The sequence below is a fragment of the Helobdella robusta genome, assembly GCF_000326865.2.
Source record: "Helobdella robusta unplaced genomic scaffold HELROscaffold_8, whole genome shotgun sequence".
Taxonomy (NCBI): domain Eukaryota; kingdom Metazoa; phylum Annelida; class Clitellata; order Rhynchobdellida; family Glossiphoniidae; genus Helobdella; species Helobdella robusta.
In genome coordinates, this window is record NW_008705459.1 from 2,543,079 (window position 1) to 2,555,996 (window position 12,918).

The 12,918-nt window shown below is 33.9% G+C and overlaps 1 protein-coding gene across 1 annotated transcript in view; it reads left to right on the forward strand.

The window, feature by feature from the left end:
- Positions 1-12,918, forward strand: part of HELRODRAFT_70306 (hypothetical protein) — a gene marked incomplete at both ends in the record, with an annotated part of 37,735 nt that overhangs the window by 1,828 nt on the left and 22,989 nt on the right. The window contains 2 exons of the mRNA XM_009031864.1: positions 3,426-3,506; positions 6,916-7,083. Of these exons, the coding sequence (XP_009030112.1) occupies positions 3,426-3,506; positions 6,916-7,083 (249 nt within the window). The remainder of the gene's footprint in view (positions 1-3,425; positions 3,507-6,915; positions 7,084-12,918) is intronic.

Consider the following 12,918-nt stretch of genomic DNA (forward strand, 5'->3'; position numbering starts at 1 on the left):
TTACAACAAACAAATATAACAACTACACACGCTACACTAGTATTAGTAGTAGTAGTGTCGTCGTCGTAGTAGTAGTAGTAGTAGTAGTAGTGTCGTCGTCGTAGTAGTAGTGTCGTCGTCGTCGTAGTCGTAGTAGTAGTAGTAGTAACTGTGGTAGTAAAATTCGTAATGGTTGTTGTACAACATACATACATATACATCAGCAGCAGTTTCAGCAACTTTGGTATTAAAATTTTTCTTCATGCTTCATCAAATATTGTCACACACACATTCACACGGACACCCACACACGTACACACACACCTACACACACACACACACACACACACACACACACACTGATGTTTTTGTTGTCTCATATTTTTTTATGTCTATGAGAGTTTCCAAATGCAAACACTAGTTCAAAATCACATCATTATATAAAATCCTACACAAAGTATCAAACTTTAGAGTTTGTCAAGTGTTTTTTCAATTTTATTATAAATAGAAATATGTTTAATTATCGTAATGAGAATAGAAATTTGTTTTAAAATATTGGAAAAAAAACCCTGAAGCAATCAATGACTACAACAATTCATCAAATTTAGTGTACATATGCAACATACTCATGATTTTAGTGCAGTCAATTTGCTTTGGAATTATTAACATCCCAATGTTTGCTTTTGCGTTGGCTTGTTTGTTTGTTCTTTTGTATGTTTGCTTGTTTCCATGCTGTTTGTTTATGTGTATGTTTGTTTTGTGTGCCTGTTTGTTTATGTCTATGTTTGATTTGCGTTTTTGTTTGTTTGTATGTTCGTGTGTGTGTGTGTGTGTCTTTGTTTGTGCGTATGTGTGTATTTTTCTGTTAATGTCAGACTGTTTTTGACTGGTGCCCAGCAATGTATGAATATTTTAAATTCCAAATCATAAAAATAGCTATAAAATATTTATTAGTGTCTGCCTTGCTCATCTTTATATCTGTCGTCTGTCTGCAATATTTTCATCTTTATGGAATTTTATTAACTTTTACTTCATTTCATTTTACTTATGTGTGTATTGTTTATTTATCTGTTTGTTTATTTAATTGTTCGTTTGGTTGTTTATCTTTTTGTTTGTTCGATTGTTGGTTAATTTTTTTTATTGTAGTTGTTGTATTCATTTCTTGAATCTTTTTTCAGAATTGGGATGTATGTTTGCAGAGCAGGATAAATATTTTTTATGCATGCGTGTACACAATTCATTTTTCCTTTCATATCTTTTGTTTCATATTTATATTAATATTTTATTTATATATAATATTAACTGAATAAAATATATTAATATATCCATAAATGATATGTATTTTTATATTATATTTCTTCTTTTTCTTCTATAATTTATTTTTAGTTATTTGCCATAGAATTTTTGAGCAATTTATTTTGGTTAATTGTCACTATCATCGCCATCATCATCATCTTCACTAGTATCATTATCACAGTCATTATCAGTCATCGTCGTCGTCCTCTTCATCATCATCATCATCATCATGGTTGTTAGGCAACACGTAAAATTTTTAAAATTGCTTTTCGTTATATTTTTTGTTGCCATTCTGTTCATGATTTTTTAAATGTTTTTGTTTTTCTTAATATTGTTATTATTATTATAGTTGTTGTTTTTGTTGTTATAATTATTTTTGTTGTTGATTTTAGTTTGTTTTATTTTTGCATTCTGTTTATTGATTATTAGTAATAATGTCATGACGATGTTTGAATCTATAAACATCATCATCGTCGCCGTTGTCATTTTTGATCTTGTTATTAGTGTTGTTATATCATTGTTGTTGCTGTTGTTGTTGTTGTTATATCATTGTTGTTGTTGTTTTTGTTTTTATTGTTATATCTTTATTTTTATTTATTTAATTTTACTGTGTTTTTATTTTAAAGTTTCTTTGAATATAAATAGCATTTCAAAGCCACCATAGGCGTAACATTAATTTTTAACTCGAAAAAATATTCTAGATTTAACTAGACAAACAACAATATTGAATAGTCTATTTTGTGTATTTTTTGTGGAAAAAACGTAAAAAACACAAGAGAGAGAGAGAGAGAGAGAGAGAGAGAGAGAGAGAGAGAGAGAGAGAGAGAGAGAGAGATAAATGTTGATGAAATATGAAAAACGAAATGACCAGTTGATGATGAATAATGCAAACTGGCACACATCTGCAGACCCCTCTACCTTAGGTACTGGGTGGTCGCCATTCTATCACGATCATCATCACCATAATTACGTCATCATCGTAATTTATATAATAATAATAATTACAATTATTATTATTGTTAGTATTATCATAATTTTCATCAGAATCATTATAATCATGTGTGTAATCATTTTTATTATTTTTTTCTGGCAGTTGTTATCACCATCATTGTGATGACAGCAGATATAATGATTTTTAATCACTGTTGTCACCTGGATGTTTAAGCTTGCTTTGTTGTAGCTGCTTGTCGTGGTGATATAACTTTCCATAATGATGAGACTCCTTTTTTCACGTTCTTTCTATCTCTTTATTCTTTTTGCTCCCTCTTTCTCTTTTTCTCTCTTCCTCGTATTTTCTTTCTATCTCTTTTGTTTTTGGATTGTTGCATACATGTATGCGTGTGTGTGTGTGTGTGTGTGTGTGTGTGTGTGTGTGTGTGTGTGTGTGTGTGTAAAAATTTAAGTGTATGCCTCTGCTCTGTGTCCCTGTGTACTGCACTGTTATACGTGTGTGTGTGTGGCCCTAGCCAACATATACAGAATGAACTGTGTGCATAGTGTATGTTCTGTTGCTGAAGTTAACATTGGTTGTCTGAATTTAATAATATTTGAATGCAACTTCTGTTGTTTGTTTGTTTCTGTTTGTTTGTATGCGTGCGTGTGTGTGTATGCGTGAGTGTGTGTTGTGTGCGTGCGTGCGTTTATGTGATAATGTCTTGGCTGTAGTGGCCAACATCATGATGTAGTGTTTGTTTTTGTTGTTTTGTGTTCCGTAATTGTTGTTTTAATTGTTGTTGTTCCAGTGTTGTTGCTGCTGTTATTATATTGGTGACAATGTTTAGCTTGTTTTTGTTGTTTCTGGATTGTTTTCTTCATTTTGTTTCTGGATTTATTTTTATTTGTGTGTTGTTTGCTGTTGAAATGTTTCTATCTTCGTAATTTTGTCGTTACGTTATCGGCGTCACGTTGCAGGCTATCGTGCGTATGTTTACAGCTGAACAACGCAGCATTCTGCAGTTGATATGAAACTGCCTCATAGACATCAATTCCTAAAATCTGAACAGCACGTAATGGCATGAATAACATCAAATAATATTGTAGCATACTTCTACTTTAATGTTGTTTTTCAAGGATTTCGCTATACTAAATCTACCGCCATTGACAATTTTTTGATGAATGATAAAAGTGGAAAATAATTTCAACCGTCACAGCTGGACAACGTGGACGAACAAGCCGCCCAAGTGAGGCGAGAGCTAGATGGCAGACTGCACGCTGCAGAGGAGCTCGTAAAGGTGAGTTACTTGATCACGTGATTATGATTATGGTGATGGTGAGTTAGTTAGGACGGTGGTGATAATGAGGATATTGATGATGGTGGGTTAGAGTGGTAATGGTGATAATGATGATTATGGTGATGGTGGATTAGGGGGCGGTGATTAGAATGATGATTATTGAAATTTTTGGGATTATTCTTTGATGATTATGATGGTGGTCAGAGGATAGTAAAATGAGCACCCATTTGCTACAGAATTTAATAACACAACAACAAGCGCTCTGCGATGATATGTCGGTATTAACAATTCTGATTTTTTTTTAATGAAAAAAAATGACTGATGAAAACGCGTCATCATCAGAGCTAAACGTTTTATAGGGCTATGACACACTCTTTCTGCTATCATCATTATCACCATTTCTGTTATCAACTTCATCGTCATTCCTGTCATCATCATCATTATCATTAGTAACGATGATTAGATATATAGATATATAGATGCATGCAGTGTTGTATTATTACTACTTTAGTTCTGGACTAGCAATGATGATTGCAATGTGCGTGCGTGATTCTCTTGCGTTTGCGTGGTTGGCACGCATTTTTCACCGCTATTAGTTGCTCTCTTTTTCTGGGATCATACCATGGCTCTTTTGGACACAAACATGTACATACATACATACATATACATACATACACATACATATATATATATATATATATATATATATATATATACATACATGCATCATATACATACATACATATACATACAGTTACATACATACATATACATACATACATATACATACATACATACATATACTTACATATATATACATACATACATTGAGTAGGTTAGTCGGCGTAGCTGATATATGCAAATTTGCATATATTCATTCATTCATTCATTCATTCACTCATACATCTTAATGGCATGTTTAGATAGCAGTAGCATTTTTATCCTTCAATGATAGGCATTATCTTCTTTGGTCCGGTTTTTTTCTTCAAGTTTTTATTACATTTTGATAACTTGAAGGATTTCTCGCGTTTGAATTTTTTTGCTGAAACATTCATTCATTCATTTGCTCATTCATTCATTCACTCGTTCATTCATTCATTCATTCATTCATAGGGAAATTATTTATTTGATTTTTAAACATCATTTTTTTCAGTTCAATTAAATGGAATGATAATCATTGCGTGAAGTTTCTTTGCGTTTGGCATTTTGCGTTCTTGTTAATTTCATTTTTTTGCTAGTGACAATAATATATGATTATGTTTGGTCTAGATAATATACGAATGAATGAATGAATGAATGGATGGATGGATGAATGAATGAATGAATGAATGATTGAATGAATGAACGAATGAATGAATGAATGAATGAATGGATATATGAATGAATGAATGAATGGATGAATGAATGAATAAATGAATGAATGAATGAATGAATGGATATATGAATGAATGAATGAATGAATGAATGAATGAATGAATGAATGAATGAATGAATGAATGGATATATGAATGAATGAATGGATGGATGGATGGATGAATGAATGGATGAATGGATGAATTAATGAATGGACAAATGAATGAATGAATGAACGAATGAATGAATGAATGAATGAATGAATGAATGAATGAATGAATGAATGAATGAATGAATGAATGAATGAATGAATGAATGAATGAATGAATGAATGAATGAATGAATGAATGAATGGATATATGAATGAATGAACGAACGAACGAATAAATGAATGGATGGATGAATGAATAAATGAATGGACAAATGAATGAATGAATGGACAAATGAATTAATGAATGGACAAATGAATGAATGAATGGACAAATGACTGAATGAATGGACAAATGAATAAATGACATGTTGTTTATGTTGCACTTCTTATTATTATTGTTGATGTCGTTAGTTAGTTATGTCCTGCTTGGTATTTATCATTATTACATTATTGATTGTCTTTCATAGTTGCATGCACTTTTATCGAGCAGACTTTGTTTTGTTTTGATTGTTCTAATGTGTTTTTATGAACATTCATTACTCTCCTTAATGCACTGTAATCGTATTTCATTTATACATTTTTCATTGCAACTGCGTTCTATAATGAAATTTATTTTTTTTCGACAAAACTTTGTTAGAATTACTGATTCTTTATGATTAAAAGTTAAAAACAAATATTAGTTTTCTTTTTTAATTTATGTTTTCATAAATCCAGTTAATTAACTATTTCACTCGTTTACAAATATAATTCCGGCTTGGAATAATATGGAAGGGTAATGGCTCTTTGAACCAGGCAGTGCTTCTGTTAGTGTAACCAGCCAACCAACCAACCAACCAATCAGCCTGACAATCAACCCCATCTTACCAGCCAATCAACCAACTTACCAATCAGCCTAACAATCAATCCCATCCAACCAACCAATCAGCCAACCAGCCAATTAATCAGCCAAATAATCAACCCCATCAAACCAACCAACCAGTCAGCCAGCTAGCCAACCAACTACAACAGCAATATGCATCATTGCATCAAAAATATGATGTGATTTAGGTTCACCACATCACACCCCATCACATTAATTACTCATCTGTCTGCCACTCTTCACTGTACTGCACTCTATCTAGTACTCTATTTCTTCTCTCATTTTATCATTTTCTCTCTTTTTCTCTCTTCTCTCCCTATTTTTCTCTCTCTCTTTCTCTCTTTCTCTCTCTCTTCTTTTCTCTCTCTCTCTCTCTCTCTCTCTGTCGCTCTTTATCATTTCTCTTTTCTTTTTTCTTGATTTTGATTTATGGCTGTTTTGGTTTCTAATTACTTTTCTGCCTGCCTGTTAGAATTTTTTTATTATTTGATTTTTTTTTTCTGTATATTATTATTATTATTTATTTATTTTTCAATTATTTTTGTTGTTTATATCCTATCGTGAATGATAATAATAATAATAATAATAATAATAATAATAATAATAATAATAATAATAATAGCAGTGGTGACAGAATTTGTGGTGTATATAGAGTTTTGTCATTAAAGTATTTTCGTCAAGCAGAGGCTAAAAATTTAAATGATGTACACACACGCGCGCACACACACACACACACACACACACACATACACACACACACACACACACACACTGGTCTTGCTATTGCAATGACTGGGTTTGAATAGAAAGAGATCCCCGCCTATCATATGCAATGTGTATGATGCGTGGTTTGCACGCGTATTCATGTACGCTGTGTGTGTTTGTCGTTGAAACCTCTGAAGCAAACGCAAAAGAGAGAGAGAAACCTTTAACCATTAACCTTTAACACACACACACACACACATATATGAAAACCAACCAACCAAACAACCGACCGAGATCAACCACACCACACTTCAAAAGCGTTTTATTCACGCGCCCATCAGAGACGTAGGGCCCTGCCACGATTCGTGGTGAAAGAGATGGACACGTTGTACGTGGAGGAGTTGAGGACCGCAGTGGCCATGCTTATGGCCAACCTAGAGAGCGTGCCAGTTACCAAGGGTTCCAACGACACCAAGTATACACTGAAGCTGAACAGATATAAAAAGTTAGTCGTCATTTGTTTGTTTTGATGATTAAGTGTGTGTGTGTGTGAAGATCGTGTTGCTAGTTCAAAATGCATGTTATTTCATTCACATTGGGAATCATCGTTGATAGGAGTGAGAGTTTTGTAATGATGGTGATGGCCGTTATGTTTGTGATGCACGTGATGAAGACGATGCAAAAATGTCATTCACAATTCGCCAGAACTTATTTTTATTTTTTTTTTTTATTATCGCCAAGCTCTAATATTCTAAATGTAAATTTTCTGCATAGATGTTTTCTTTTGTTTCTTATTAATGTTGTTTTTAATGTCATTGTTGTTACTAATGCTGTTGTTATTGCCGCTGTTGTTGTTGTTGTCATTTTATCTGCCGGAAAGTTAACGACAGAAACAAATGTCATCAAGCCATGTATGCTTCAGCTATAAAATAACTTGATTACAATCTAAACATGGGCTTATGCTGGCATATATACCCTACATACAGATAAATACACACATACATTCAATATGTGTGTGTACATATATACTACATGTATATACATATATAGTATATATATATATATATATATATATATATATATATATATATATATATATATTGGATTAAAACTGTCAGAAATGCAATTATTGATGAAAATCATTGCATGTGATTTTCATCAATAACGCGGAACATATTTTCACACACACACAACACACACACACACACATATCGTTTATTGTTTGTTTTGTATGTATTTCATTTTCATTTCATTTTCAAAGTTTTATTCATAATCAACAACATATCAAATAAGTGAATAAAAGTTATGAAGTTGAATATGCGGAGACCGAATAAGACTGTTTGTCTTGTGGTGGCCACCGCAGGTAGATACATGAATAGTTAATGAAATAAAATAAGGAAAATAACTGAAGCAGAAAGATAATTGAAGATAAATAAGTAAATGTTCGTGTCATACATATATAGACATATAACTATGTAAATGTTCGCTCTGTACATATATAAACACATAAATGTTTAACCATTCATAAAGACCATTCATCCGCATCATTTGTTCTAACGTATTCTTAATATGATATTAGGTGGTGGAGTCGAGATTCAGTGTCAATAAAAAAGCACGGAATTTTGACTTGAAATGTTGTAGGTTTATGATGGCTCTTAGATGGGGAGGTACAAGTTCTGTCCAAATTTTAGGACCTGTTATTTTTATGCTTGTCTGGATTAATTTGAGGCGAGTTTTGTAGATATAGAAGAGAGGGGTGTGTCTAGTGGTTGTAGATTGAACGGAGTTACTTAATGTGTAGAAGTTGATAAACTGAGGTGGGAGAAGATTGTTGATAAATTTAAAAACGAATAAAGCAGAGTAGTAAAGACAGATGAAGTTAAGTGGTAAAATTTTTTTGCTAGGAAGAAGGGTTTAGTATGAGAATTGGGTTTGAGGTTAAAAATTAAACGTATTGATCTTTTTTGGGAAAGTATTACGTTATTCAGGTGGCTTTTTGGACTATTTCCCCATAGTGTAATGCAGTAGGTTAGATAATGGTAGATGAATGTGTAATAAAGCGTTCGAAGAGCAGAAAGAGAGAGTTTATATTTGATTTTGTAGAAGATGCCTGTGAGTTTGTTGATTTTGTCTGAGGTAGTTTGTAGGTGAGAATTCCATGAAAGATTTTCTGTGATGGTGATTCCAAGAAATTTGGTAGACTTATAGGGTGCGGCTTATAGGAACACCATTAACTAATAGGTTTAGGTTAGGAGCTTGGTTGGGGAGTATTTTTGGGCCAAAAATAATGTATGCACATTTCGAATAATTTATGATTAGTTTGTTATTGGATAACCAGTTAGAGTATTTTCGGAGTTCAAGATTGATATGTTCAGAGCAATCTGGTAGGTTGTTGAAAGTAAAAAGAAGGTTGGTGTCGTCTGCGAACAGTACGCATTTGGTTGAGGGCGAAACATTGCAGAGGTCATTTATGTAGATAGAAAATAGAAGGGGTCCTAGTATGGATCCTTGTGGCACCCTGTGATGAATAAGAGCGTGCTTTGAATTGATGTTGTCCATAGAAACATATTGTGTCCGTGATGAAAGATAGCTTCTCATCCAGTTGTGAGCTGTGCCTCTTACTCCGTAATGATGTAGTTTGGATAGGAGTATTTTGTGATCGATGACATCGAAGGCTTTGGATAAGTCCATGAAAATGCCAATTATTGGTCATTTATGTAGATAGAAAATAGAAGGGGTCCTAGTATGGATCCTTGTGGCACCCTGTGATGAATAAAAGCGTGCTTTGAATTGATGTTGTCCATAGAAACATATTGTGTCCGTGATGAAAGATAGCTTCTCATCCAGTTGTGAGCTGTGCCTCTTACTCCGTAATGATGTAGTTTGGATAGGAGTATTTTGTGATCGATGACATCGAAGGCTTTGGATAAGTCCATGAAAATGCCAATAGAAAGATTTTTGTTATTCATTTCATTTAGTATATGCTGAGTGAAGTCAAGAATAGCAAGCTCAGTTGATTGGTTGGGTCTGAATCCGTATTGGTTATTGCAGATAGTATTGGTTTGATAGTACTAGTATTGGTTTGATAGTAGATAGTACTGGGAGGTTGGTTTGCGAGTAGTTGACTAGCGATGTTTGCAAAGTGGGTGTTGAGAAGGTCACAAATTTCTTGTTTATTTTCAATTGCTTGGTTGTTTATAGTTAGTTTGGTGATTGATGAGTTAGGAGGTTGCTAGTTTAGAATTTTTTTGATAGCGTTCCATTTTTGTCCAACATTGTTATGTGCGTCTTCAAGTTTGTTAGAGAAGTAGTCTCGTTCAGTTTTTCGTTTAATAGATGTGAACATGTTTCTGAAGCTTTTGTAGGTGGCAATGTTGCGGGTGGTTGGATATTTAAGGCTTATGATGTATAGTTTTTTTTTTTTTTTTTTGCAAGACTTAGAATGTTGTCATTGATCCAGCATTTTTTTTGTTTTTGACAGGACGGAGGGGGGCAAAAGTGTCTAGAGAGCGAGTTAAGATAGTATTCAAAACAGAGCAGCAGTCGTTGACATTTTTTAGAGAAGTCAAAGAATTCCAGTTGTAGTTCGATAAGAAATTGTTGATGTTGTTTATAGATTCTTCAGTTAGGTTTCTGAAGTGCTTAATAGGGGCATGGTTTGAGATTTCTGATTTGGAAGCGATGGCGAATATAGGGAAATGGTCAGATATGTCAGACAGAATTATTCCAGATAAGTGAGAAGTTAGGTTGTTAGTAAAGATATTGTCGATGAGTGAGCAAGAAGAAGTTGAGATGCGAGTAGAGGAGGTTATAAGAGATAAGAAGTTGTATGATGATAGTAGGTTAGAGAAGTCAGCAACGACGTTGTCACTGTTGAGTTTATTGAGGTCAAGGTTAAAGTCGCCAATTAAATAGCTCTTTATGTGTGGCTTGAATGTGGGTAAAATAAGTTCGAGCTTTTGGATTAAGATATTAGGGTCAGTGTTGTGGGGTCTATATACTGCTAAAATATTTACGTGTGTGTTGTTTAATTGTAAATTGACACCAAGAAGGTCAATAATGGTGTCGTTCAGAAGCAAATTGTTTATCATAGAAAATTCAATGCCTGATCTGATGAAGATTCCGACTCCACCACCTATTCTGTCAGACCTATTTTTAAAAACAAAATTGTAATCATTCATACGAACTAGTTTAGCGGTTTCGTCATTCAGCCATGTCTCTGAAATAATAATAATGGGAAAAAAATAAGATAAAAATTTATTTAAAATTAAAATGTCAGAAGTTTTATTTAAAAGACTTCTGCTGTTTATGTGAAGTAGAGGTAGAGGGCGATCATGATTGTTGATGTACTTGGCTTCTAGAATGTTGAGTAGATCTCTTGTGGTGTAGTAGGATGACTGTCTGGTGAATGAATCTAGGAGGTTCTTTGTGGGGTCGATGTGTGTATTGTATGCGTTAAAGTGTTGATCATCTTCGTCGTTGTTTGATGGTTGAGGATGTTGTTGAATAGAATTGATTGTGAAATAAGTATTGTTAACAGCCATTGTCGGGATTTATTGATGTCGCAGAATTGACATCGGAGGGAGGACTCATCATCGATGAGGCTTGTTGTTGTTTATGTGGTTCGACCAGCTGAGAAGGGCCCATCGTGACTGACTCGACTGGCTGAGTGGATTCTTTCGAAGAAGTTAAAATGGAAGCTACCTCAACTGTGTTTTCTACATGCTGATGTGAGTTGACCAGCGATGGTGTATTAACATTTGGTAGGTCGACAGGATAATGATTTGGTAGTGAAGTTGTAGTGGGTTTTATCAAATGCTGTGGTCGAGCATGAAACAACCAAGGGTGAATTTCCACGCCGATAGGCCAATTTTCAGGATTGGTAAAAATCATCTCCTGATGTTTAAAAATAGTTATGCGGAATTTTGTTGATGGATCACTGGTTGAAGGTTGAGGACGAGTGGGAGAGAATTTAAAGACTGGTACGCATTCTGCAGCGGTCAGTCCAATAGTTTCCAGATGTTCAAGGATCTCTTCTTTGACGCAGCTTTTCAATTTACCTACCCCAAAAACAATTTTTTTGGGAGGCAAAGGAGCTGCAGATAATTTGAAGGACCCAGGTTGTTTGGAACCTACAGTAATTGGAGTGTGTTTTCTCTCTTTTTTTGAAGTAACAGTGCTCCAAGAGCCTTCGTGGCTACTGGAATTAGAGTTGTTTTTATTGATGTTATTGTTAGGAGTTGAAAGTGAAGAATGAGCAGGAGCAGCTACAACGTTGAGATCCACCAGCGATTGGGTTCCCTGCTTCGAGGTTTCATCAGATGGTGGTGTGCTGATTATGGACGAAGCTGGATGAACGATCTTGGGAGATGATGCATCCGAGCTGTACGAGGCGTGTTTTTGTCCTGCTGCTACCGAGTAGCTTTTAACATTGTTTACGTTGGTGTTGTTGGTATTAAGTTCACTTTTATGAACTCGAGGGGCTGCGTTCAGCATGCTGCATAGATAGAGTTGCTGATTGTGCAGCATATTGCATATGTCGTTTTTGATTTCATTGAAGTTAAATTTAAGAATAGAGTCGTTATTAGGTACTCGTAAGTTAGAGCTAACGTATGTAGGAAGCTCTGTTGATAATTTTTTTTCGCGGTCTAGCCCTAAGTAGCGAAAGGTCTCGCGTAGTTTGTCTCTTTTTTCTTTCTTTTTAGGACCACGTGGTGTATCGAAATTAACATCAATCTTTAGGAGATTGATGTCGTGTTTGATCTGTTTGAGGGCAGCCGAGATTTCTTCCGAGCTATAGAAGTCGGACGCATTGTTAATAAATATATCGTTGTTCAAAAACTCGTAATTATTAAATAAATAGCACAAAACTTCGTTAATCGTTAAATTCTGTTTACTCACCATGATGCCGGATATATATGTATGTATGTATGTATGTATGTATGTATGTATGTATGTATGTATGTATGTATGTATGTATGTATGTATGTATGTATGTATGTATGTATGTATGTATGTATGTATGTATGTATGTATGTATGTATGTATGTATGTATGTATGTATGTATGTATGTATGTATGTATGTATGTATGTATGTATGTATGTATGTATGTATGTATGTATGTATGTATGTATGTATGTATGTATGTATGTATGTATGTATGTATGTATGTATGTATGTATGTATGTATGTATGTATGTATGTATGTATGTATGTATGTATGTATGTATGTATGTATGTATGTATGTATGTATGTATGTATGTATGTATGTATGTATGTATGTATGTATGTATGTATGTATGTATGTATGTATGTATGTATGTATGTATGTATGTATGTAT